This window comes from Puma concolor, chromosome D3, assembly GCF_028749965.1.
Source record: "Puma concolor isolate L17-30 chromosome D3, mPumCon1.1.hap2, whole genome shotgun sequence".
NCBI classification, from domain to species: Eukaryota; Metazoa; Chordata; class Mammalia; order Carnivora; family Felidae; genus Puma; species Puma concolor.
Window position 1 is genome coordinate 19,817,925 of NC_141678.1, and position 27,749 is coordinate 19,845,673.

Sequence of the window (27,749 nt, forward strand, 5' to 3'; positions counted from 1 at the left end):
GAGAGGCCATTTTTGATAAATGGCAGCGCCGTGGAGAAGAGGGAGCAGAGGCATGTGGCGGGAAGATCCAGGGAGGTGACAAGACATGATTGTAAGAAGCCACTGTCATGTAAGGGTGGGAGAGGGGGCCAGAGCAGGAGGCAGGCAGGGTGAGGACACCTGAGGGGGACACTGCCACAACTGCTCAGTTGGGCAGCAAAGACCTGCCTGGCCTGGGCCCAGCTCACAGCAGGCCCACCTGAGCAACATCCTTCCCATGGTTCCCTAGGGAGTGGCTCAGTGACGGCTGCCATGGCAGGGACCAACTCCTCCCAGGGGCCAGAGGGCAGAAACTGTGCCCACTGAGACCTTATTTCTCCCATGAAAGTGCCTTTGGTGGTGGTGATGGCGGGTGCATCAACCTGCACCCAAGAACTGTGGGCAGTCTGCTGCCAGTCCCTAGGTGGGACCCTGGACATGTGGGCTCCCCAGAAAGGCCGGCAAGGCAAGGCCCAGGAGTACGGCTGAATGCAACATGTCTCCCCCACTTTAGAGCTTGTGGGCCTGACCAGCATCACGTATAGCAGAATCTGGGTCGGCCCATTCCAAATGCTCCAATGGTTTTGGACACAACAACACATATTTCTGGACTAAAAAGTCTTATCTTCCTGAGGAGATAAAAGCCCCTGCTTGCCTTGGTGCCAGTAACACTGGATGGAGGACAGGGATAGGCCACCCTCCTAGGAGCTGCCCTCTGGGGAAAGCTGGCCTCCACACCCCACCCCTTCCTTCCTGGGATCCCCCACCCCCCCACCAGAAGCCTGGTCCCTGCCTCCCTTGCTGCGTTCCCCACTCCCCTGTCACAGTGCCCTGTCCCAGCCCACCCCACTGAAAACATCCCCCTCTGGGGCCAAGCAAGAGCTTCCCCCACTGTGAGAGCCCCCTCACTGTTGCAGCACCAGGCAGCCCCCTTGGAGCCTGAGGGACTCGGTGGAGACTTGCCGCCTGGCCCTGTGTGACCTTGAGCTAAGTATCATGTGCTACTGGCTCGGCACTGGGACTGGACTTCACCCCGGGAGAGTCCAGCAGGGATGCCCAGGACTGGCCCTTCATAGGCCTCTGGGCCGCTGGCTGCCTTGCAGGTGCCTGCCCTGAGCATACCCACCATGCCCTCAGGTCGGTCTGACCTCCTATTCGAGGCCCACCTTACCCTCCCTCTCCTTCTCTGTTGCCAGCTCTGTAAAGATGTGTAGAACAGATGGATGGGTAGATGGACGAACACCAAAAATTACTGGTTCACAGCTCCAAAGCTTCCCAGCACTCCCTTCTGAGTGGGTTACCTCACATGACCTTGCCTGGGGTCCTGTGTGGTCTACTGCCGTCCACACCGGGCCTCTGAGACCCCAGCAGGGGACTCTGACCCCTCTGCCGGTGCCTACCCTCCCCCAAATGTCCCAGGGCATTTCACCCACCCCTCCCCAAACTGCAGGCAAGAGTCCTCCTGAGCCTTCCTGCCTCCCCCTACCACCCCTAGGAGTTCACCCTGCCCTTTCCCGCCTCAGCCGGTTTGTAATCCCACCAAAAACTCTATCCTGACCGTTTCTCATTCTGCTGAAAATAAGAGAGGAGCCCGGGGAAGGCATGGGGGGAGAGAGCACACCCGTGCACCCCACCCCTCCCACCCTGTGCACCAGCATCTCCTGGTCTCTCTCACACTGAGAAACCCCACACTTCCCTTCAAGTTGCTCCTGGACTCTCCCCTGGAGTGGTCCTGAGGAAGGGGCTTCCAGGTTGGCTTGCCCAGGAGAGAACTCTACAGTGTGGGCAAGCAGACCTTCCCCTGCCCTTGTCTGTTACTGACCCATCATTTACAAGTTTTTCAGGTAAACAGACCTACCCCTCCTTGTTCTAAGGTTAAAAAAAACAACAAAAACCCAACCCTGTAGATCCCACCAGGGGTGCGTGCGTGCATGCGCGCGTGTGTGTGTGTGTGTGTGTGTGTGTATTTATTATAGGTATATTTTCAAGATTGGTTAATGACCAAAAGTTGCCATCAAAGTTGGGACTTCTGGCTGGTTGGCATATTGAAATATGACTTAACACAGGGAGTCATAAGAAATGATAATACGAACTTTAAACATTTTAATTTAACTTAAGACAGATAATCATACATTCCTTTGCCAATTTTGGGGGCGGGCCATCTTTTCTCAGAGCACAGGCTCACTTATTGGAGTCACTGTCACTGTTCCTTCCCAAACCAGAGCACATTATGTGTGAGGTCCAGTTGGCTTTCTCTGGGCAGTGTGAGGTTGCAAAGTACCCAGGACCTGAATCCTAGGTTGTCATGGCTCTCTGTCTCCAGTCTCACAGTTTGGTCTTGCCCAAACCAAACCTAATCACAGCTTGTACTGCGGCTTTCCAAAGCATCCACTGAATTTCCACAGAATTCCTCTTTACGTTCATATCTCATCAGTGTGTATGGTGTTCAAGGATGTAGTCACAATGACAAGTACAACTGGCACACACAGGTTTGGGCCAAACACCAGTGACTCAAAGGGATGGCTGCCAAAGTGCAGGACACTGGCTGCCTGCTGTTCTGGAGCATTCGGCCGGCACGCTTTATCGTGAGAACAGAGCACGCCCATTCATCCAGTGAGCATTGGTGACGGGGGTAAAAGGGTTAGAGCTTGCTTAGAGGACCAAGATTTCTACAAGTTCGTAAATGACTCTGCATTTCATTGATCACAACAGCTTCTTTGAAAAAATGGTAGCATGTGCACACGTGAGACACTTCTGTGCTGGGGAAACAGGACTCTGTGTGTTGGGTTCTTTGCAGCCACTCCACAGCTACCGGGCCTCAGGCCATTGGATTAGCTTATCCATGTCCCCCCAGCCTGCCTGACCAGCCTGGCACAGGCAGACCCACAGCGAGTCTCCTCTTAAAAGCAGCCCCCCTTTCTTTGCCTCTTCCTAGCTCCCTGCTTATTTCGGAGCCAGAGTCTGAGCAGATGGGGGAAGGACCAAGGTTGGGTGCACAGTGTCCCCAGCTGCAGAGAGGCCCCAACAAATGGCTCTACCCCAGCTAGGCAGCCTCTCAGCCTTAGGGCACTGAAGATGGCCAGGGAGGCCCTTCCCTATGGCCCTGTACTGTCCTGTGGCTCTAGATGCCCTCAGCCTTCTAGCCCACAGCTGCTAAGGCTGACGAGATGAGATGTGATAGCATCGCCTGAGGAACACTGACTCAGGAGGAAATCAGGCCAGAGATTTCTGAGCCAAGAGTAAATAAATAAATAAAAATGAAAAGGTTCCACATACAAGGAGGAGGGAGGCACAGATGTGCAGGGAAGACATGTGGCCTTTACTAAAAGCCGAGTGGAAGGGGTTGCTGCCTGGGGTGGAGCCTGGCTCCCGGTTTCCATAGGGAAGGTAACTGCTGACTTTTAGTCAGGCCCGTGGGCTGGGTAAAGACTCTGATTTAACCACTCTGGGTCTCTTGCCCTGCAATTTCCTGCCTCTGAGTGTGGAATCCCAAGATCCTACCCCCCACTCCAGCTACCACCCCCCCCAGGCCAGACCCTCTCTGCTGAGGGCTCTATGGACCAGACAAGTGCATAGCTCCTTCCCCGAGCCCCTTCTGCCTCCGTGCAGCTCCTTTTTTTTTTTTTTTTTTTTTTTTTTAATCTTTCTCACCTGAAAGGTGAGCACCACCCTTTTTCTTCCTTGCCCTTCCCCACAGCCTGCTTCCCAAGCCTTCTGAACTCACGTAGGCCTGCAGGCTGTGAGTCTGGGGCCCCTGCAGGTCACTCTCAGTGGCTGGCACTGGTCCTCCCATCTATGCCGGGCGAGCCCTAGGAGTCTCTAAGTCTGCGGTAGCCTCTGACCCTGTTGATGGAAGTTCTCAAAAAGCAGAGCCTGAGATGGCGATTCTTGGGCATGTGACTGGTCCAGGGAGCAGGTTCTGGAGACAGGGAGACAGGACAGGGCCAGCAGGGAACCAGGCAAAGGTGTGATTTCAGCCACCTTCTTGGTGTGGTCTGATCCCAGGGAGCTGTGGAGCCTAAATGAAATCAAGGCTGTCCCACCTTGAGGGACAGGACAGGGGCTCCCAGGGCCCAAGGCTCTTTTCCAGCAAGGGGTGCAGCTGTGAGCAGGCAACACTGATGTGGTAGGGGACAGTGTGCCGGCAGGAAAGGGGATCTGGGGGCATATGTGGCATGTGTCTACTGCATGCTCTGCTCTGCATCCCTCTGTCCCCTGCCCCCACTCCTTCTGACAGAACCCAGTGCCTCAGGTCAGGGCTAGGCCTGGCTGGCCTCAGAGGAGCCCTCTGTCTGAAATCCAGCTACCAGCCTCCAACCCCCCAGCCCCTCACTGGGACTGCCACAGTGACCTCTCAGGCACCCTTGCTCTCTCCTGGCCCCTGCACTCTGTGCTCCCCCAGCAGCCAGGGGGATCCTTGTCAGACTGTAAGACAGAGCATCTCTCCTGTGCTCAAAACCTTCCCACAGCTGGCCATCTTAGTTCTGAGCCAGAGTCTGAGTCCTCCCAGGGCCCCAGGGCTCTGTGACCCTGCATCTCCCCCCGCCCTGCCGTGCCCCCTCCACTTTCCACACTGGGTGCACTGGCCCTCCTGCTGTCCCTTGAGTATCATCCACAATCTCAACTCCGGGCCTCTGCACTGGCTGTTCCCTCCACCTGGAACACTCTTTGTCCAGAAAGCCAATCCATTCTTTCCCCAAATGGCTCAGATGTCCCCAACTCAAGAAGCCTCCCTTGCACATTCTATTTATGACTCCCCAAACATCCCACAACACTGTGTTTTCTACCAGGGCACACAGCTTCCTTACCGTGTTTACTGCTCCCCCTTGCCCCCATCACACTTACCCCGCTCCCCATTCACACTTGTGAATGCTGGCTTCGCAGGACAGGGATGTTGGTCTGTGTGCCAATGATGTGTCCTACAGGCCCAGGAGTACCCAGCAGGAAGCAGGTGCTAATAAATCCACCCCAGCCCTTTGTACTGAATGAGGGAGGGGCCAACTCATCACAGGGAGGGGACAGCCAGGGACTTCTGGGAAGTCTTCTGGAAAGGCCCTGGGCCTCCCCCAGATGGACACGGTAGATGTGTGGCCACCTCCCACCTAGTCTTGGCCAACCCTGATACTGCTCTGCCTCTGAGCCCTCAGCCCAGATGTCCCTTCATCTGGTAAGCCCATCAGAACTGGGCTTCCGTTGCTGCCACCGGAAACTTGCCCCCACCCCAACTCCATCCCTCCCTCAAGCCCCTGAGGCCCCTTCACAAACCCTGGTCCTCACCCTTGGCCTCCCCACCCAGCTCCAGCCTTTCTGTGCCAGTGACAGAACACAGCCTGGGGTTGCAGCTCTTCCTCTGCCCCAGTCCTCAATAGCCACAGTGGCCATACCCCCACACCCCCTCCACACCGGTCCTCCACCCCTCGCCCGCCCCAGGAGAGCCCCAGAACAGCCAGCAAGACAAGACGAACACACCCAGAAACTCAGGCCATGTAGGAACTGAGCCCAGTTGAGGAGCTGGAGGAGCTAGGGCAGGGATGGTGGGTGCAGTGTGGCTGTGGGGCTTCCTGGAGGAGGCGGGTGGGGTTGGGGCCTCAGACAGCGCCATCAGTGTTTTTGCGCCCTCTTCCCTGCCATGAGGTGGGGCAGGGCTGGGGATGTGCGTGCATACGTGCGTGGCGTTATCATAGAGGAAATCAATGCCTGGCACTGGCCCAGTGTTTAAGGGAAATGAATAGATTTTGGCCGAGGACAAAGAGAGTTTGATTAATCAAAAATTGGATAATGGAGGCAACACTCTAATTATTTTTCTTCCCAGCATTTTATCGAGAAATATGTTTGCACAGCATATCAGAGGTAACAGAGTGGGTGGGGGGGGGGGTGACCATGCTGGAGGAAAGCCCAGCCTGGGGACAGGGCCACCGCACCCCACATGTGCTGATGTGGAGGCTGGCTGGCTGGTCCTGGTGGTTACTCCATGGGGCCACAGGAAGCAAGAGGGGACACGTGGTGCAGGCCTGAGGCTGCACACAGCTGGGGCAGCTTGGGTCACAGCAAAAGGGGTGGGCAGGGTTGCTTGCTGACATGGTGGCCAGGGGAGGTGGAGGTGTGGCACCACCAGCTCAGGTCACTGGGACCTCCTGCAGGGTGAAGGCTGCAGGTGTCAAGTACTCCAACCCATGGTCAAGGAGGGTCTTTGGAAGTCCCTTTGGGCAGTTTGGAGCCGTTTCCCATGTTCACCTTGGTGAGCTGCCCTGTGGCTGAGGTCAGACAGGACGACTGGGCCCCACAGGACCTTCTCATAGCCCTCCCTTGTCACTCACCTCCTCCTCCTGCACTGTCCCCACCACTACAACACCGTTTCTGTGGTCACCCAGTCTCCTAATTCCAGGCAGCCTTCTTGGAGCTCAGCATGAGGCTCACTAAATTGCTCATTCATTCATTCAGGGTACAGAAAGAGGCTGCCATGGAAGAGACATGCGTAGGGTCCTGGGTTGCCTGTTAGACTCAGGAGGCTGGTGGAGGAAGCACTGAAGAGGAGACGAGTCCTCACCTAATCTGGGGGGTCAGAGTCGGTGTCTGGGAGAAGGGAGAGATGAAGGAGAGATGAAGGATGAGCTGAAGCTTCTAGGCAAGAGTGAGGGTGTAGTGGGCGGGGTCAGCCAGTCCTTGGCAAACACATCTGAGTCTAAATCCTCCCTCCAATACCCACCGTGGACATCACTCGTCAACCATGACCACTTTCCCTCTGAGTCATAACATAGCCCCAGAATCCTTCTCAACACTCTGTGCTTTGGACAGTCACTCCAGAGTTGGTACAAGAAATGAAAACTATCTATACCCTTGACCAAGGCCAATTTAAAGGTGAGGACACTAGACCCAGACAGTGAAGAGGCTTCACCAGCGTCAGCATTACAGGCAGAGCTGGGACTAGAACCCAGGTCTCCTGATTTCGTCTCCAGTGCTTTCCCCCCTGCACCAAGCGGCTCTGCTGAGCTGGTCTTGGGGCACAGGCCATAGAAAGGCCATTCAGCCATCACATGGTCACTGCAGACACTGTGTTCCTTTCCTACCACCAGGATCTAGTCTTGCTCTCTTACAACAGTTTCCTATGGACATGCCCCTATTTGTCATGACCATATGAAACCTCTACGTCTGACCAAGGACTTACCAGGTCATACCATGTCACTGAGGGGCCAGGTGTCAAACTGAGGCATCTGATTTCCAGTGGCAGGGACCCATGCCTATAATGGCAGCATGAGAAGTGAGGCACTCACCTGCCTTGGCTTGTGAGCGAACCACAGTCGGGCCTCACTGGTGTACAGCCAGTGGTGTCCACCTATAGGTGATTTGTGTTTGTTGGCCAAACCTTAAGGCCAAAGACACACCTCTTAGGATCCAAAGGCACAACCTCTTGGGATCAGAGGGTTGAGCTGGAGCACTGGTTCTCCAGTGTGAGGACTATAGCCACGAGGAAGCCCAGCCCTCTGCATGAACGTGGCTCAAAAGATCATGTTAGCCCTGACCACTTGCCAGTATTCATTTCCCCCTTGAACAGCCATTTCTTGAGGCCCTACTATGGCCAGGCCAGGCTCTGGGGCTGGATTCTCAGTGGCAAACAGCCGATGAAGGTCTTGACCTTACAGAGCTTACATTCAGATCCAGGAGAGAGATAGTATATAAAATAAATAAAACAGGTAATAGGTTATATTGTGATGAGTGCTAAGGGGAGAAATAGAGGCAATTACCCACTTGGGAAAGCCACCCCATCTTCCCACGTCTCAGTCTCCTTGACTATGAGGACAAAACTGAGGTAAAAATCAGCCCCTTCTTGGAGGAGTTGGTAGTGGAAAGATAAAGTGAGCCTCTGCCCTTCGAAGGCACTAGCTCACTGTAATCCACAGCAGGTTCTGCTGCTGTCCTCGTGAACGCCTATGTCTGGGCTCTGGGGGAAATGTGCATAACTGAGCCTACTGTCCTCTGCTCCATCACCACAACCTTGACCTCCCTGGCTCACAGGGGCATAGAGCCTTGCTGAGGGGGTCCGGGCTCAGATCCTGGAACCCTGCCTGCAAAGCTCTCCATTCCAGAGGTTGGGGAGGGCTATTCAGTTGGGGCAGGGTCTCTTTCTGAAACGTTTGCTCTGACCACTGTCTGCACAGCCAGGAGAGGCACAGCCGGCCTGGACAAACCCTCGGGGAAGGGTGTGTTTCTGGCTAGAGGCTGCTGGAAGGAATGCCTGGGCTTGACACTGTTTGTAAGGCCTCTCCCTGCACCGTGGTTTTTAACAGTCTCGCTTCTTAGCACTTTTTGATGGATTCTCCAGGGATGTCTCTAAAAGAGAGTTATACCTTAATTTAGAAGCAAATAACTCAAAACTCTGTGATATACCAGGTTCCTTTGGAAAAGGGATGAACTCAAGGAAGCCATTGTTGTATGAAGCCAACTGCGTGCCAACAGGACTGCCCAGCCCTCAGCCCTTGAACCGTGCCTCCCTCCCGAGGTTAAGGGACAGAGGGGGAGGAAGCAACACTCACAGGAGGCCAGAGTGAGGCTTGCAGGCTGGCTCCGACTGACCCTAGTGGCCCCAAGTGCCAAACACAGCCCGTGTGCCCAACTGCCCAAGAGAGAAGGGGGAACATGGTGGCAGGCCCATGGAACTGCCCTCCCAGTGCCATAACCAGGCTTCATGGGCAAGCACTTGGGCAGTCAGTCAGGGCCCCATGCCTCATGTAATGCTCTACTGTCTTGAAATGTTTAATAACTTTTACCAAGGGCCCACAAATCATATAGCTGGTCCTACCCCTGTTGCTCAGTCCCCATGCACTCCACGCATACCTCAGGGTTTGCCTCAGAGGCCCTGCTCTCCTGAGAACACCCTCTTCCACAGTCTTCATCCACTCCATGTGGCCACTCCACTCCACTCCACGTGGCCATCATGATTGTGCTCCCACCTCACTTGCTGGTCAATCCTTCTCAATCTCTTTTCTGGAAGCTCCTTCTCGGCTCATGCTCTGAGAGGTGAAGGCCCTGAGGCCTGACCCAGCCCCTCTGGTCCCACCTACCCTTGATCCTCAAATGACCTTGGCCAGTCCCTGGCTTCCCATACACCTGGTGCCAAGGACTCCGGGTTTCTACCCCCAGCCTCGCTCGCCCCTCTGACCGCCACATGTGTCCATGTCTACCAGGTCTAACCTAATTTCCAATTTCCTACCTCTCATGAAGGAGTCCGCATCTTCCTTCTCTGCCAATGCCACTGCCATCCCTCCAGCTGTCCATGCTTCCCGTCCATCATTAGGTCCTCTTTAAAATAAACCCCATCCAACCACTTCTCATGACCCCTACTGCTCCCACTGCACTGGGTCAGCAGCCTCCTGCCCCTGACTGCTGTAACAGCCCCTCACGACCCCCCCCCCCCCCCCCGTCTTGCCCCCATGTCCATCAACCACACAGGTCTTTTAACAGCAGAATTAGTTTGAGTATCTCCTCTTCTCCAAGCTTTCTCTCCTCTTCCCGCCTCACTGGGGCCTGCCTGACCTCCTCCGTAAACCACCCTACCCTACTGGGCTCTGGCTACCTGGCTTTCTGGTGAGGCCTCCAGCAGCAGAAGTGGGTCAGCCTCAGTGCCTATGCACCTGCCACCCTCTTTCCTGGTGCTCTTCCTTGTCAGTCATGACTCACCCGTCACTCTCCATGGCACTGTGCCAATGGCCCCTCCATGCAAAGGGACCCCCTGACCCTCTCCCATCCCCCTCCCATTTAATTTGGTTCTCTTCACAGCACCTACCTTACCTGGCATTCAGTTACCCAGGTGTTGTGTCAGCCTCTCTGAGACTACTGTGAGCACCATGAGAGCAGACGCTGCATCTGTCCTGCTCCTTGCCATATCCCTGTGCCTGGCACAGTGCCTAGTACTCGGCAGGTTCTGGTAAATATTAGCCAAAGGAATGAATGAATGTGCGAACCATTTCTGTTTCCTCGGGCTCTGTACGGAGGGCTGACATCTCCCATGTGCTCCAGGAGCCATCAGATGGTCCCTGTGGTTAGTCCCTGTCAGTTCACTACCGCGAGCATCTTCCCTGCCAGTGTGGATGCATATAAGGGGCCAGACACACGGGGAGGTCCCATGCAGGGATAGGTGCAGGGACAGGGCAGGGAACTCTTGGCTCTGTTTATGGATGAAGACAAAGAAGCTCAGTCAGCACAGGGTTGGGCCAGGGGTGATAGGGCCAGGGACTGACCCAGGTCTTTGGAGGCCTCAACTGGAGGGCCCCCCGAACCTGCTTTGGGGCATCTGGGCCTTTCCACGTCAATCCCCAGTCTGCCTAAGCTGTCTGGCCACTGCTCTGGGGCTGATCCTCAGCATTTGCCATGATGCCCCTATCCATTTCCTTTTGCCCTCTTTCCTGCCAACCACAGCGCCTGCAGGCCTGTGTCTGGAGGCTCAGTTACCCCAGGTTTCCTTCCTGGGGTTGTGGGAGAGCAGTATGGTAATCTTCTTCTTCCAGAGTTCTTGCAAGCCCAGCCATGGTCAGCAGCAGTGAGAACATCCTATACCCACACAGCATTTTAGGTCTTCCGAGTGCTAGCAAGAGACAGGATAGGGCTGCCTCATCCTCACATCCAGGGACGGAAGGCACGGCACACACTGCCATCACATGTATGTATGCATGAGAAAAACACACAGAAAAACACGCTGTTCAGGCCACACCCCGAGTCTCAGGCCAGCCCTCCCACCATTCAGTCGTCCATCCCACTGGCCTCTTACAGGGGCTCTAGGCAGGGGCCTCTTACAGGGGCTCTTGCCAAGTCCACCTGGTTACCCAGAAGTTCCTGAAATCCCCCTAGAAGCTTCTGAGATCTGGACCAAGGAATTCCTGAGACTCCACGAAACAAAAGAGCTGAGAGGTTGGGCACAGAGAGAAGAATCCATTCCATATCCGAAATCTAGCATCCCACAGACTCCTGCCAGAGTCAGAATGTGGCCTGGCAACAGGCACAAGAGTGAACTGGTTCTATCCCTCTTGGCATAATCTGCACCCCTATGAGGGCAGGCAGGCCCTGCTCTCACTGCAGCAACATGGGCTTCAGCCAAAAGCTGAAAGTGAGTGTGTGTTAGGAGTTTGGGGGGGGAATGCCACATACATGAGTAACAAACAGCCCCTTCAGAGGGAGAGCGAAAACATCCCCGGGTATGAGCAAGTGAGGAGATCTAGGGCAGAAAGTGACACTGGCCTTCCAAGGAGGAGGGACTATGTCTTATTTGCCTCCTGTCTCAGAAAATCAACGTCTGTTAGAGGGACACACAAGAGTTTTAAACCAAATGCCAGTGTCTTGTCCCTGGAGCACGAGGAACGTTGAAGGCACACCACTTCAACTGAACATGGCCAGGCCTTCCCATTCAATCAGCCCCTAAATGGAGACTCCCAAGCCTCCCTGTTACAGTTCACAAACATCCACGCCCCAAAGGGGCAGAGTCTCCAACTAAATATCATTCTCCATCCTGGCTAGGAAGGGGGCCAGGCTGTTGGTGACCCAGTACCCTGGCCTTGCCCATGAGACAAGGTGCCTGGAAGGGCAGTCTAGGCTGCAAGGAGACCCCAGAGTCTTTCAAGCTCTTCCCCAAGCCCACCCCAGCTCCTAGGTCACAGAGCTACTCCCTTTTACAGATGAAGAAACTGTGGCCTACCTGGAATAGCCACAACTAACAAGCAGTGGGATGTTCCATTTCCCCAGCTCCTTTAGCTCCTGTGCACCTCTCATCCACCTTTCCCGCCACACCACCTATGTCTTCCCAAGCACATCCTGTGCTCCTTCCAGACCCAAATGCCTGAGTGCCCGCTCTGTGGTTTGTTCCACTTTCTTCCCTCTGCCCACAATGCCCACCCCATATGTGCTCATGTCCTTCAAGCTCCAGTTCAAATGTCACTTTGCCCACAGGCCCATCTGACCCCAGCCCAGACCTCATCTCTAAGGTCCCTCCAGAGGCCCTGGCACCCACACTCAGGGTTGGGAGACATTTCTCCCCTGTGGGGTGGTGCGTCGGTCTCAGGAGGGCAGGCCTAGTCCACTCCTACCTCACCGCCAGGCTCTGGGGGAGCAAATGCTCAGTAAATATTTGTTTAATCGAATTTGGCCAAGGAGCCTCCTCTAGACAGAGCCCAAGGCAGCAGGACTCACTCCCCAGAGCAGGGAAATCACTTGGGCAGAAGGGAGTCCATCGGGGGCTGGGATGCCTCACCAAAACAGGCAGACCTCGCCTACCAGGCGGGTCCCTCCATCCTGAGACAGGGACTCTAGGGAACCCTGGTCTCTGCACTGCCTTCTTCTCTCTTGTAACAGAGATCCTCAATTCTCGGCCTAGGCGGAGTCCTGCCATCATCACCAAGGCAGGCTCAGCACCGCCCTGCAGGCAGAGCCCCAGTGGATCTCCCGCAGGATACGGAGCCCCAGCCCCGAGGCCCTCACACCCCTCCCCCCAAACACCCCAACACCCCCACCACCTTTTAAGGGAAAAAAATATTGAGCCAGGAACATATCACAATCGCAGCAGGTCGATACTCATCTCTTGCTCTAAATGCTTCCAAAAGAACCTGCTCTCTGCAAGACCGGTGACGGAAAACTGCGAGCCACTCGGCCCCGGGCCCAGGCCTCCGGGGCCCTCTCCTTCGTTTCAGCCAAGGCCACAGGTCGGCGCTCCTGCGGCCCGGGGTCGCCTCCTCCCCGCTCCCCTGGGAGGGAGACCCCGCCTCAGCGCCTCTCCGGCAGGTCTCCTGGCCCCGGCTCCGCACGGGCGGCTTTTTTTTTGGGGGGGAGGGGGGGGCGACGCGGCATCCCCGGCAGCCCTTGCCCACCTCCCGGGCCCGCGGCCACCCCCTCCTGCCGGCTCCTCGGCCCAGTGGCGCCCCTTCCCAGCACCTGCCCGGCCCGTGGTCTCCCCCTGTCCACCTCGCAGGCATCCCCACCCTGGTCCCCCCCCACCCCGGCCGGGCATCCCTTTCGCTGCTCCCCGGCGCCCCCCGCCCAGGCGGATCCCTAGCACAAAGGCCCGGGTGGGGCCCCGGATGGGGGTGGGGTGGACGCCCCAGTCGCGTCCCCGGCCCCCCGAGGTTCAGCGTGTGCCCCGGCCGCAGGTCCGCTCACTCACCTCCGGGCCGCCGCACGGTGCATCGGCCGAGCTGCTCCGGGTGGGGCGGGGCGGGGCGGCGAGCGCGGGCCGCGGCGCCCTCGTTCCGCACTACGCGGGCGGCGGCACCCGCGCGGGGACGTGACCGGACCGCGGGCGGCGCACACCCTCCGGCCGGCTAGGCTCCCTCCGCCCGCTCTCCCGCGCCGCCCGCCGCCCGCCCGCGGGTCCGCCCGCCCCGCGCAGCGCTGCCGCCGGCAGGGGGCGGAGCCGCGAGCGCAGCGCGTTGCCAGGCCAACCGCGGGCGGGGGTGCCGCGCGCCCGCCGGTGACCACGCGCTGGGCGCCACCGCCCCGCCACGAGCGCCGGCTCTCTTCCCATTGGGCAAGAGCGGCTGACCGATGCATATGAGGCCCAATGGCAACGGGCAGGGGTGGAGCCACGGCTCCGCGCGCGCCGCAGTCCCGCACGAGCTGGCGCTGCCCGCACAGGCGTCCCCGGGACCTGGTTGCGCGAAGGCACGGCTCCGAGCTAGCAGGACTGCTTCTCAAAGAGCCAGAGACAGAGCTTAAGAGTGGCGGAAGGCCCGGGCCCCCGCTCGCCTCCCCCAGTTTGTATTCGAACCTAGCTTGGCACTAACCTCCGCCACCTTGGGCAACCAACTGACCTCTTTGAGCCTGTTTCGCAAAGTGGGGCTAGTGGCACCTGCTTCCCTGAATTGTCGCGACCAACCGCTGGAACGCGTGCAAGGCTATGAGGCTATTCAAACCCTAAAGGTTTACACCAATGAGGTTAGTGCAGCGATGGGTGGGATATTAGTCATCTTTGCTGCTTGCTACCCCAGCGTGAAGGGGCTTTTTAAAGGGTCCCTGGCAATCCTGGCCATAGAAGGTTGCCTGGAAAAGGAGGAGAGGAAGAAAGGTCCAGGATGTGTCCCTTAGATCAGAGAGGCAGGAGGGAGCCAGCCAGCTCAGTTAAGGCCAGGACCCCCGCCGCCTTTTAGAAGCTTGTGGAAGGTAGAAGACATCCAACCGGCAGCAAAATGTACCTGAGCCAGTCTGCCAAATTCTTTCAATTTCCGGGGAGGCCCATCTGTGGGCCTCAACGCCAGGAGTCCCTCACTCCTGTGCTTAAAAGACTTGGGCCAGAGAACCAAGATATTAATGCCACTCCTTGTCTTTTCCATCATTGTAACTTGAAGCTTAGTGTATTCTAGAGCATCCCTGGTGAAATGCAGATTGTCCTAGGAACACCTTCCTTATCAATTTACACCCTCATGGTCACATTGCAAGGATCACCCAACACCTGGCAGGAGCACTGGAATTGATCATTGGCAAGGGCGGATTGGGTGGTCATCCCAGTCCAGGTTTGTGGTTTGAAGGCAGGGGCGGGGGTGCCATTCTGCAGGCTGGACGCTGTAGCATTGCAACATTATCCCATGACGTTTCTGGGAATGTTTCCTCTGCTTTTTGAGATGGAGACTGTTGGACTACATATCCTGTGACATGACATGCCCACCTGTGAAGAAGTTGCCCAGACTCTCAGGGACAGGACAGATGTTGGTGATGGGCATCCCGAGGTGAACCTAGACCTGGCACAGCGCTGGCTGGAGGTGGTCAGTGAGAACTAAAGGTGGCCAAAATTGTGGGGCTCCTCTGGGTGCATGCCCTCAAACCCCCAGCCTGGATCAGGCTGGGCCCCTGCCCACAGGACCACTCAGAGGCCAGTGGATGTGATACCAGGAAGACGATTGGCACAGGCCCTGCCCTGATGTGGATCAGAAGTGAGAGGAGGTGAGGGTGAAGCACAGACCCAGCTCTGTTGCCTGTACACCCTTGGGTGAGTTATTTCACCTGGATGAGCCTCAGTTTCCTTTTCTGTCAAAGGGGACACTAATAGACTGTCCTTAGTGATTCTGAGGGGAAGTGCACATAGGCACATGTTTAGAGATGGGTGAGGGCAGTTTCTGTTGTAGGACTGGGGTCAGAATTGAGCTGTTTGCAGAGGCAAACTAGATGTTAGTGTAGATGACCCTCTACAGCAGTCCGGACATGAGATCGGAGCTAGCCCATGAAGCAGCCCAGTGGAGCTGGCTGCTACCTCCCTCACCTGACCCGAGGGGCCACTAATGATTGTAATCCTTCATACAGCAATTATTTGTTGATGACCTCCTCTGCACAGACACAGTTCTAGGATTTAGACAGGCCCGACCCTGCCTGTGGACCTTCCTGTTTGTGGGGCAGTAATCCACCATTACTCTTGCCTCACGGAGGAGAGCCTTCCCCAGAACCCTGGGCACACATGCAGGGGGAGAACTGGGCACTGGGACAGCAGAATGGAGGTGGCCTGTGACCTGGGACAGGAGAGAAGCATGTTCCAAGGTGGGGGATGTGCTGGATGTGAAGGAGCTATGATGATTGGAGGAACCCATGGGAGACCAGCATGGCTGGAGCCAGCAAGCAGGTGTGGGTGCCAGAATACAAAGCTGGAGTGGAGCTGGGGACAGTCGAACCGGGCCAGTGGCCCTTATGCAAGATTGGGGATGTTGACCTAAGAACCACCGGAGAGTTTTAAGATTAGCTTTTTATTTTATTTTAATTTTTAATTTTTGTTTATTCATTTATTTTATTTTAGAAAGAGCATGAGTTGGGGAGAGGGGCAGAGAGAGGGGGGGAATCTTAAGTAGGCTCCATGCTCAGCATAAAGCCCAATGCAGGGCTCGATCCCATGACCCTGGGATCGTGACTGAACTGAAATTAAGAGTCAGACCCTCAATTGTGCCACCCAGGTGCCTCTAGCTTTTAATGTCTTTATTTTTTAAAAAAATTGTTTTAAGTGTATTTATTTATTTTGAGAGAGAAAGAGAGAGCATGAGCAGGGGAAGGGCTGAGAGAGAGGGAGAGAAAGAATCCCAATCAGGCTCCTCACTGTCAGTCCAGGGCCAGGTGTGGGGCTTGAACCCACAAACCGCGACATCATGACCTGAGCTGAAGCCAAGAGCCAGATGCTCAACCTACTGAGCCACCCAGGTGCCCCCATTTTTTTTTTGAGAGAGAGAGAGAGAGAGAGAGAACAAGCAGTAGAGGGAGAGAGAGAGAAATCTCAAGCAGGCTCCACACCCAGCGTGGAGCCTGATGTGAGGCTCAATCCTATGACCCTGAGATCATGATCTGAACCGAAACCAAGAGACGCTTAACTGACTGAGCCACCCAGGCACCTGAGATGGTGTAGGTTGTCTTAATATGCAGAATCAAATAACAAAAATGTCAACTATTCATCCCAGAGAAAATAAGAAAGCAGAGATTCTGCATGAAGCTGAGTTCAGCATAGGGCTGCAGGATCACTGAGCGACAGAGTGTGTCAGGAGAGGGCCATGTGGTGGCTGCAGCCATGACAAAGCTGGCCCTGGCAGGGGGGGCAGAGTGGGGAGGGTGGGGGCCAAGGAAGAGGCCCCCATGAGAAGAGGTGCTGGAGGAAGGGTGGTGCTTGCTAAGCACATGAAGGACCAGTGGGAGAGGTAGCCGGGAAACCAGCAAGTAGAGGGTCCTGGAGCCTCAGGAAGAGTGTCTTGAGAGGTAAGATGGGGTCAGCCACATCATATGCTATTGAGAGGCCCAGTAAACTAAGGACAGGGATGTGTCCTCATGAACAAAGGTGGGCACAGTTGGGGGTCAGTGTGCCAGCAGTTCAAGGCATGGGGGCCACATGAGGCTAACACTGGACAGGTGGGTCCCCCTGAGGTGCAGATGCCCTGGGAGCTGGGGCTGGTGCCCCATCCTCAGTCCTTCCTAGCCAGGAAAACAGGACCAAGAGTTAACAGCTTGGGGCTCTGTGGTGAAAAGAGGAAGGGGGCCCTAGTGATTAAGCCTTGGACTTCACCAATCCTGCAGGGACAGATGGCTGAGGAGTGGCCTCTCCAAGTGGTATCAACCTATCTCCAGAAAATGACCAAAACTCAGTCACAGAGCATTCCGTGCCTGGGCATCATGTCCCTTCAGTTCCAGAGCAACTGGTGGAGCTTTCTGGCTCATCAGTCACTGAATCCGTCCTGGCACACCAGCCATGCCAGACCGGGGGCCCTCCCCAAATACACCCATGCCTCGTGCCTTTGCCCTTCTGCCCCATGAGGCCCAGCTCCCCTGGGCCTACCTTCCTGCATGCCCAGAGTGCCTAGGACGCTGGAACTCCTCATCTATGCGAGTATGAACCTGTCTCGTCACGACTGGTCCTGGGCAGATTGTGCCATTAGTCTCCCCACTACCCGAAGATGGGGGTGGTGGCATCTTGCTTGTCTCTGGATGCAGGCAACAGCACTCTCCTGTCTGACTCTTCTCCCGGCTTGACCTGCTCTCCCAAGCCCCTCTGGCTGACTCTCAGGCTGTGGCGGGGCTGAGTGGGTTTCTCCAGTTTATTTCCTTGGGGTCTGTGCAACCCCCCAGCCCCAACTTGAACAAGCCGTTGCAGATCTGGGTTAGTTATAAATAGCCAGGCCTGCAACTCTCCTTTTAGCTGAAAAGCAAAGTGAACGAGCAGAGAGAGACACACCCGGCACGCGTTTTATTTTTAATCTTCTCCCTCTGTCTCAGAATGAACTGGGGTCCCAGTGCTCAGCATTTCTAGGAGCAGAAGCCCAAGACAAATGCCTGGGGCCCTGGCTTTGCCCCTGTCTGCTGTGTGATCTTGGGCACTTGAGTTGCCACTCTGGGCCTTGGTTTCCTCACCAAGGGAGGGAGCAGTGGAGGTGATCACCTCCAACAGTTGTTCTTGGACTGTCTTCCTCTGCCCTTCCCCCTCGCCCCCCGGCCCCCGCCTGTGCCCAACAACACCTTTGGGAGGAGAGGGTCCCCGGAAAGCCTAGGTGCAAGTGAGGCCCCAGTCAGGCCCCAAATTGGGATGATGCACAAATTCCTCATCCCCAACCCTTTGCTTGGGTGTCCCCCAGCTAGGAACTTTCTTCCTCTATGCAAAATCTTTCCAGCCAGCCAAATCCTTGAAATATCGAATGTTACCTCCCCATGGTGAGCTAGGAAGGGGCTGTCTGGGTCACGTTGTGTCTGAGTTGGACCCAGGGCTGGAGCAGGTAGGGAGCCTGTGGGCAGGTGCCTGGGAAATGGCAGGTGGGAAATGGACCTGGAGCAGGCCAGGTGTGTGGTCTGGCAGTGCCCTGATGGGGAGGGTGAGGCTGAAGGGGAGAGACAGAGGCTGTGTTCCTGCAGGGCAGGGACTGTGCAGCTTTTGTTTTTGTATCACACTCCTCTAGTGGATCTCAGTGATGGTGGAGTCCCTTATTATGCTAGGCCCAGCTGTTTTGGGCTTATGATGATCGTCCCTTACAGAGAGCATGTTCCCACCCACTACCCATTGCCATTGCACAACTCCTTGCCAGCTAGGCTGGTTTCAATAATGAGGAAACCAGGCTCGGAGAAGTTAAGTAACTTGTCTAAAGTCACACAGCTGGATATATTTAGAAGTCCAAGCTAGGCACTTTTGGAAATCCATGTGTACTAAATCTTAAAAAGCCTAGTACTCTTTAAAAAAAAAAAAAAAGTGTATTTATTTTGAGAGAGAGCGTACATGCAAGTGGGGGAGGGGTCGAGAGAGAGAATCTCAAGCAGACTCCATACTGTCAGCACAGAGCCCGACGCGGGGCTCCATCTCACGAACTGTGAGATCATGACCTGAGCTGAAATCAAGAGTTGGAAAGTTAACCAACTGAGCCACCCAGGCACCCCAAAAAGCCTAGTCCTCTTAAAGCAATGGGAAACTGCTTTTCCTGTGTCATGAATGCCCTGAGAACAAATAGGGCAGACCTACTTCTTCCACCATGACACCCCAGTGAGAACCTGGCCAGGGAACTGGGAGCCACTGGACACGCATCTGTGCCTCTCCGCCCCCTCACCCTGGGGGCACCTGCCATTTGACATCCTCAGGAAGTGAGGGAGGAAGGCTGGGGTGATGTCTTCAAAGAGGAAATCCCTGGTGCTAATTGGCACTTAGAGACCTTTCGGCTAATTAACCTGTTTATTTGTCTCTAGAGCAAATTAGAGGGTTTAGCTGGGGAGGCGGAAGAGAGAGGTGTTGCTGGTGGCCACCTCCATGGGGGCTATATATGGCTTCTTGGTGGGTGGTGTGGGCCACTGGGGAGGCCAGGAAGAGGGCTGGGAGGTGGGCTGGGAAGAGTGTGGGCTGCCCTTCCATCAGTGCCCTGCTCACTTCCCAGTAATGGCTGCTATGGGAGCAATTCTGGGCACATGGGAGTTAGGCCCCTTGGGGGTGCTGCCCGGGCTGGTTCCAGGTTCCCCTCCAGACATCTGCCGGAGGGAGGAGGAGCTAGCTGGAAGGAGGGAAGTGGAGTCCATCCTTGGGGAGGCTCACCACACCACTTCTTCCAGCCCCAGCGCCCCAGCCATGCTGCCATGTGGAGTTCCCCTTTCTGAGGGGGTTTTTTAGACATCCTTGGCCAGAGTCCATGAACTTCCTGTCATCTTGGGTTGGAGGCACAGCTCTTTTTGTATATAAGATGCCAGCCTGTTAGCTTCTACCTCAGACTTGATTGCAAGCTCTTTTCCCTTTCCCCAAGGGCTGGCCAGACTGGTCTGGGGTTTCCAGCAGCTTAGAGAGGTTTCAAGTGGGAAGGAGGGGTTTGGGTGGTCCCCCCTCCTTCCTTCTGGTGCAGGGTGGGGAAGGGAGGGAAGCTTCTATGCCTGGCCATGCAGGGATGGCTGTTGTGCTCACACAGGATGGCCGCTGCTTCTCAGGCTACTGAACACCTGTTGAACGCCTGTAACTGATGTCCCCCCAGTTACAGGTGACAACAAGGCTGGCACCTTTGGGGGTTCTCCAGGGCTGTGTGGTTCCCACTCTGGCTTGTCATCCATAGCCTCCTGCTAGCTGCTCAGGGGCCCAGGAGCCAGAGGCATTTGCAAACCTCCCCTGCCCCACCAGCTCTGCAGAACTTTCCTGGCTTCTGCTTGCTGCCCAGAATGTGTAAGGGGGGCTGGCCCACACTCAGTGCCCTTTCCTGTTCTGCAGGAGCCCAGGGCATTGTCAACAGTGGCCTGATCCCCTCACTCGTGTGGAAGCTGCAGAGGGAGGAGGAAGAGATCCAGGGGCTCCTCTTGGACACACTGGCGGCCTGCCTGATGGAGGATGCCACCGAGGCACTGGGTAGCCACGTGGTGCCCTTCCTGAAGCAGAAGCTCCTTAGCACCAATGATGACATTCGCAGCAAAGCTGCCCGCACACTCATTGCGGTCAGGTGAGCCTGGCCCGAGTGGATGGAGCAGGGAGGGTGGGAGTGGCCGGCCCTGGGGCTTCTGCTGAGGCTCAGAAAAGGCAACTGAGCTGCCCCCAGCCCTGCAGCAAGCCAGCCTGCCCTGGAGGTCCAGGGAGCCCACCTCAGGGCCTGCTTCCCCTGGCCTGCTTGTGCCCTGGGGGAGAAGGACCCTCTCCCCTGGGGTGGCCACAGCCCTGTTGGCCTGAGGGTGTTCTAGGTTTAGCACTCACAGTCCTGCATCCCAGGAAGCCCCCAGCCCTGGGGAGCATGAGATGGTTGTTTACCCTCTCCCTGTGAGTAGGACAAGCACAGGAGAACTGGTGGTGACAGGGGTCACTGAGTGTTCCCTATGTGCCCGGCATTACCTACACACCGCACATTTAGACATTCCTCCAAGGAAGGTGAGTATCTCCGTTTATAGGTAAGGAAATGAAGGCACAGGGGACCCAGGGTTACACAGAATCATAGTCTAAATCCTGGCCTGGAGCCTGAGGGAGCACAAAGCCTCAGAGTTGGGAGGAAGGGCGGTAGGGAGGCAGCGTGTGAGCCTGGACAGAGATGTTCCCCAAGGATGGGTGGTCCCTCGTCCCCCCCCCCAGGTCCATGCCTTAGATATGGCCACCTGCCTTCATCCTGACACCTCTTGCCTCCCTGAGGCCTGGCTTTCCCTCCATCTGGGATTCTCTCTAGAAACCCAGGCCATCGTTTCTACAAGTGTGGCCCTTGATCCAGACCCCTGGGAGCTTATGAACATGGAGATTCTGGGGCCCCACCCCAGGCCCATCACCATCTGCTCTTTGCTCAGAGGTCCCCTTCCAGGGAAGCCTCTAAGGACCATACCTGTTCTGGAAACTGGCAGCCTCCACCAGCCTGCATGTGCTTTGCACTATTCCCTCCTGTTTTGTGTGCCACCCCCAAGGGGAGTTCCTGAGGACAGGGCTTTGCTCTGTTTGCCGCTTGGGACTAGGGGTTCAAAACAGGGGGAGCTTTGGTCCCCTAGGAGACAGGCAGCACTGTCTGGAGACATTTTTAGTTGTTCCAATGTTGGGGAGAAGGGGCACTCCTGGCATCGAGGGGGTAGAAGCCAGGGATGCTGTTGAGCATCCCACAATGCAAGGGACACAAGAACCATCCAGCCCCAACATCAGTGGTGCTGAGCTGGAGCAACCCTGCTCTGGCCTCAGCATCTGGCCCCAGGGCCTGTAAGGTGCTCGGGCAGCCCTGGCTGTGGGAATGAACAAACACATGGGACCCCTGCAGGCGGGCCTCAGGACTCTGCATCTTTGATCAAGCTCCCAAGGGGAGCTCATGGGGAGTCCATGATGTACATTTTCACAGCTTTGTACAGTGCCAGGATTAGAAGTGACTTACAGCATCTTCTCTCCTGAGGGTGGCTCTCTACCGGTGTCTCCCTGGCAGCTTGCTGCTATTTGTGTGGCTGAGCCCATCCCTGGTAGCTCTGGCTCTTACATGGAGTCAAAATGAGTGTCCCTGTGGTTTGCACCCCTGGGTCCTGCTGCTCCCCATTTTGGAGCTGGGGGGGACATGTCTGGTTTTTTTTTTTTCCATGTGATACCTTAGGACAAGTCTCCATCACCCACCCCACCCTGGCTCCTCTGTGGTTTTGCCTTCAGTGGCCACAGGCCATGCTCCCAGGTTGTCTGAGTGTGGGGGGTGAGACCCAAATCTGTGCTCCCTGGTGCCTTGGTACCCATTGGCTAAGCCTGGACCACCAGGGATAGTCCCAACACAAGTCTTTCTGGTGTCCCCTGGGGTGGTCCTGGGCCCTGCTCACCTCCTCTTGCAAAAGTGAAGCCACATAGTTGTTCCCTCTCTGGTCTAGCATCCCTCTGGAGGGCAAGAACCAGGTGTGGCAGCATGACGTCATCCCCATCCTGGTGCACCTGCTGAAGGACAGGGTGGAGGAGGTGCAGGCCAATGCCGCCGGGGCCCTCATGTATGCCACGGTGACAACTCAAGGTGAGGCAGCTTGCTGGCCAGGTGCATCCCCTGTGTAGGTGGTGGAGCTTACTGGGCAGTGGGGGGTCACTGCAGCCTCCAGCATGCTGGCTGTCCCTGCAGGCTTTCCAGAACTCTCGTTTTGTGCTCAGCATCCTACTGTCCCCTCCCTGCCCCACCAAAATACTTTCCCGGCCTGTTGTTGAAGTCCTTTCAAGTTTGGGCCCGAGGCTCCACCCTCCTTCTTCTTCCTGGCCACAGTGGGCCACCTACCTGTGGTCCCTCCTGGTCACTCCCATTAGGACCTCTGTCCCCTCCTGCCAGGCTGTTCCCTGGGACTGGAATTCCCACCTCCAACCCAGGACGCTTGTAAGCCTGGATTCTGGGATTAATTATGTCGTTTGCCGTCCTTGATTTGGTTATCCTGAGCCCTAGGCAAACAACTGGAGCCTTGCTTTCATGGGGTTTTTAAAAAAATTTGTTAAATCTTTATTTATTTTTGAGAGAGAGAGAGAGAGAGACAGAAACAGAGAGTGAGTGGGGCAGGGGCAGAGAGAGAGGGAGACACAGAATCTGAAGCAGGCTCCAGGTTCTGTCAGAGAAGAGTACAGAACCCAATGCGGGGCTCGAACTCACAAACTGTGAGATTGTGACTTGAGCCGAAGTTGACGCTTAACTGACTGAGCCACCCAGGCACCCCTTCATAGTGTTTTTTTTTTTTTTTTTTTTACCAAAATTACTTTTTTCAATGGGTGGGGTAGGCAGCAAATAAGAGTATGAGATTACCTCTCCCACCTGGGGAACCCCAGCCAGTCAGGCTTCCATGTTAAGTTATCCAACCCTGGGCTAACAGGAGCTACTGGGCTGGTTTCCCCACCTGGAGGCCAGGGTGGGTAATCCCACTTGACCTCTGAAAGCTGTCTGTCCTTCCCTATGCTCACAATTGCCTGTACCAGCCCTATGCCCTGTGCTTTCTTGGTGTTCCACAGAGGACTGACTGGGTCTGACTCTCAATCAGCATGCTGTAAAGCCCCCCAGAATTGGCCTCTCAGCCATTCCCCACTAGACCCTAATGGTGGAATTTGAGACATACCAGAGGAGGAGAGGTTGGGGCCTTCCTGGAGCCATAGCCTCCTTTCGATTATGCAGTGAGGATGCTGACCACCAGGGCAGGGGCTCCCCCCAGCACATTTATTTCTTGGGCGTCCTCAGTGCTGTGTCTCATTTGGACTTCCTGTGGGAGTTCTTGGAGGGCCGGAGGGCTCATGGTGGGCCCAGGTAACAGCTAGAACCTAGGGATGTGAGGCCACTTTTCACAAAGCTGGCACTCCAGCCAAGGGTCCCCACGCCCCTGCCATGTGCCAGGCCCTGTGCTTGGTGGCGGGGACCTGGACATCTCAGCCTCTGGTGAACATTGGTGGGAGTGGCAGAGGGTTGATGATATAGAAGAGAAGCATGGCATGTGGTGGCACAGGGCAGGGGCTGAGCCTCCTCTGGGAGGGGCATGGGTGTTGATCCAAGGGACAGTGGGAGTCAGCACAGCGGAGGGTAGCTGGACAGGTCCCAGCATTAAGAGAAGAGTACATCGGGGTGCCTGGGTGGCTCAGTTGGTTGAGCGTCCGGCTTCGGCTCAGGTCACGATCTCATGGTTTGTGAGTTTGAGCCCCGCGTCGGGCTCTGTGCTGACAGCTCAGAGCCTGGAGCCTGTTTCAGATTCTGTGTCTCCCTCTCTCTCTGCTCCTCCCCTGCTCGTGCTCTGTCTCTCTCTCTCTGTCTCTCTCTCTCTGTCAAAAATAAATAAACATTAAAAAATTAAAAAAAAGAGAGAGAGAAGAGTACATTAAGCACAGCAGGAAGGATGGGAGGCAGGGGGCAACCATCTGGCCTTTTAGCAGGCCAGGACAGCGGGGAGGTGGTGAAGGTTAAGGAGCAATGTCTTCTTTACACATTAATGTCTGTGCCCTCCACTAGACTGTAAGCACCAAGAGGGAGAGAACTATGTGAGTTTTTGTGCCTGACACAGAGTAGGTGCTCAAGAAGCATTTGCCACATAAATTAACAATTGGGTTTTACTTTTTGTGTTTCCTTGCGAAAACTGGATTGCCGGAGAGGCATCAGGGTGGTTGGGGAGAAGCCAGTTGAGGGGCTGGAGGGGCAGGAGATGAAGAGGGCAAGGTGGGAGGCAAAGGAAGATGCTAAGCCTTTGAGGGAGTGAGGAATGGCACCTCCCCTGAGGCCAGATGCCAGGATTGGGCTGGGGTGAGAGGAGGTAGAACAGGAGGCCCCCTGAGGAATGCGTGGTGTTGGTGGCCCACAGGAAAGTATGCCGCCCTGGACACAGAAGCCATCCACCCGCTCCTGAGCCTGCTTGGCTCATCCTTGAGCAAGGCACGGTTGAATGCCACCAAGGCCCTCACCATGCTGGCTGAGGCCCCCGAGGGCCGCAAGTTTCTGCAATCTCGTGTGCCCGTCTTCCGTGTCCTGGAGGATGACACCAGTGAGGCCGTGCGGCGGGCAGCACAGATCGCCATCAAAGTCATTGAGTGGAAACCCTGAGCCTTTTACTGGGCCAGATCTGATAAGCTGCATGCCTGAATAAATGGGCTGAATCTCTTTATCTTGCGTCTGAATGGCACTTTATATTCCTGGAGTGTGGTCACATCTTCCATTTCCTGCAAAGGGGAAACACCTGGCCTCAAAGGACTGGGTCATGGTGGCCAGGCAAGGAGGCATGGGCTAAGTCCAATGCCCAGGGATGGGAGGGTGGCATTCTGGCTCTCTGCTGGGGTCAAGAGTCCCCACAGAAGGTAGACAGCAGGGCTAGGCCCTCCAGAGACAAGGAGGGGCAGGAGTTGGATTGGGAGAAGAAAGACAGTTGGATCTGGCACAACCCAAGTTTCAGACATTTGAGTGACCAGGCCCTTAGGTGTGGCTGGATACTGCCCTGTTCAGCCAGTTCTTCCCCCTTCTCACAATGGGTGTCAGGAGGGAAGGTCACAGTGCCAGCCTATGTGGGCTCTTTCAGGGGGAATGTGAGTTGTATGAGGCCCCCTAGAGATGCACGCCCAGGACAGATATCTTCCCCCAGAAACAAGAAGTCTTAAGAGTAAACTCCCAGCTGGCCTATGCCAACCATACCCCAGCCCCACAGCAGCCCTCTATCCAGCCTTCCATCTGGGCCTCCAACTGTCTCCACTTGCCTCTCTTCTCCCCCAAATGAAACTGGCAAATGAAGCTGGAGAGCTTGAAGGGGTTGGAGGAGAAGCCAGGCTGTGGAGAGTATGAGGCTTGGGAACCCTTTAATCTCCTCCAGCCTTCCCTGCCTGGTCTGGCAGGATGATGGTTCTCAAGCCAGTTCTGACCTCTATTCTAGAAGCTTCAGGAGGGGAGCTTAGCTTCAGGGGAGCTTTTTGAGGCTCCCTGTCTCAAACGAGGCTTTCCTCATTATAGCGCCAACCTGCAACCATATTTCCTATGGGACAGAACCTCCCAGGCTCATGGAATGCCCACTTCTCCCAGAACAAACGTTATCAGCAGAACCAGAGTCTTCAAGTGAGCACCTTCTTATAGTTCTTTCAGTGACTGGGGCTTTTACTTTCCTGGAAGCAACAGAGAAGTTTGTGTCCCTGGAATTAGAGGATTAGCCCAAGTAGGTGCTCTTGTTCTAAAAGGGACTGGCTGCTGAGCCCATCTGGGGTTTAAGGTAAGTCTCATTCTCAAAACCAGCCCCATAGGAGGAAACCTTTTCTCCTTCAGCAAAACAGGTGCTTGAGGACCCCCACTTCTTCATGTCCCCTTCCCACGTCAACCCATGGCAAGCTGGCTTCACATCTACTACCTCACCAAAGAGCTCTGGCCAGGGTCACTGACTGCCTTGCTGCCAACACCCTGTGCTCTTTGTGTTTGATCCACTCTGTGGCCCAGGTGTGGATACCCCCTTCCTGTAGCAGCTGTCTTGGGCCTCCTTCCAAGGCTCTGGCTGTGCTCTCTTTGGTCTCCTTTATAAAACTCCCTTTCTCTACATGACCAGTAATGTTGGCATTTCTCACAGCTTTGTCTAGGCCTGCTCTCCTCCCACTCTGCCACACAATCTCACCTTCCTGGTATGGGCCTTCTCTACCAGGTTCTCTTCTTAGCTAGGCTTGCCCACTGCCTTGTCTCCCCCAAATCTGGGTCTGCAGCCCCAGCCTCTCTCTTAAGTTCTGAACCCTTCTATCCAACTTAACATCTATCCTTAAATGTCTCCAGGCAAGAGTTAACGCCAATCCTTCACAAACTGTTCTGAGAAACAGAAGAGGAAGGGACACTTCCCAACTTGTTCTATGAAGCTAATTTTACCCCCATACCCAAACCAGACAAAAACATTACAAGAAAAGAAAATTATAGACCAATATCCTTCATGAATATAGACCTAAAAACTCAACAAAATATCAGCAAACCAAATCCAGCCACACTAAAAAAGCATTATACACCATGATGAACTGGAATTTATTCCAGGAATGCAAGGTTGGTTTAACGTATGAAAATGAATCAATGTAACACATAACTACAATAAGGACAGAAATCACATAAACACCTTAATAGATGCAGAAAAAGCATTTGATGAAATCCAATACCCATTTCTAAAAAAAAAAAAAAAAAAATCCAAACTAGGAATAGAAGGGAACATCTGCAAAAAGTCATCGCTAATATCATTCTCAATTCTGAGAGCCTGGATGAGTTCCCCCTAAGATCAGGATATCTGCTCTCACTACTTCTATTCAACACTGTACTGAAGATTCTAGCCAAAGCAATTAGGGAAGAAAATGAAATGAAAAGCATCCAGATTAGAAAGAAAAAAGTAAACTATCTCTTTTTGCAGACTACATGATCTTGTACATGGAAAATCTCAAGGAATACACTTAAAAACTATTAGAACTAATCAATGAGTTCAGCAAAGTTGACAAAGAAAACAACTCCATTTATAATAGCATCAAAAAGAATAAAATACCTAGGAATAAATCTAACAAAAGAAGTGCAAAGCTTGAGTACAAAAAATAAAACATTGTTGAAAGAAATGAAAGAGGACCTAAATAAATGGAAAGACATCCTATGTTCATGGAACAGAAGACGTACTATTGTCAAGATGGCAATAAGTTTCTTCACGCAACTCAAACTCAACATGTCCCAAATGGTGCTCAACTTTTCTCCCACATCCACTCCTTTTCCAGTGTGGCCTGTCTTTGGAATTGGTGCACCCTTTGCCTGCATGCTTAACCCAGAGAGTCATCCTGGCCTCAACCTCCAGAAGTCTAGTCAGTCAAGTCCCGTTACTTCTGATTGCTGGCTTCTCTTGATGCCATTCCCTTCTCTTTTCTTCTTTGCCACTAACTCGCC

General features: G+C 54.9%; 2 protein-coding genes across 3 annotated transcripts in view; one reads left to right on the plus strand and one right to left on the minus strand.

Annotated features, from left to right (window-relative positions):
- Positions 1-13,298, minus strand: part of GNAZ (G protein subunit alpha z) — a 53,395-nt gene extending 40,097 nt beyond the window's left edge. The window contains exon 1 of the mRNA XM_086681981.1: positions 13,160-13,298. The gene's annotated coding sequence lies outside the window, so the exon portion shown is untranslated. The remainder of the gene's footprint in view (positions 1-13,159) is intronic.
- RSPH14 (radial spoke head 14 homolog) overlaps positions 1-24,990 on the plus strand; it is an 84,105-nt gene extending 59,115 nt beyond the window's left edge. For both annotated transcript variants that reach the window (XM_086681982.1, XM_025933470.2), the window contains 3 exons: positions 20,171-20,396; positions 22,258-22,394; positions 24,691-24,990. In XM_086681982.1, coding sequence (XP_086538108.1) covers positions 20,171-20,396; positions 22,258-22,394; positions 24,691-24,929 — 602 coding nt within the window. In that variant the 3' untranslated portion in view covers positions 24,930-24,990. The remainder of the gene's footprint in view (positions 1-20,170; positions 20,397-22,257; positions 22,395-24,690) is intronic.
- Positions 24,991-27,749: the final 2,759 nt, after the last annotated feature.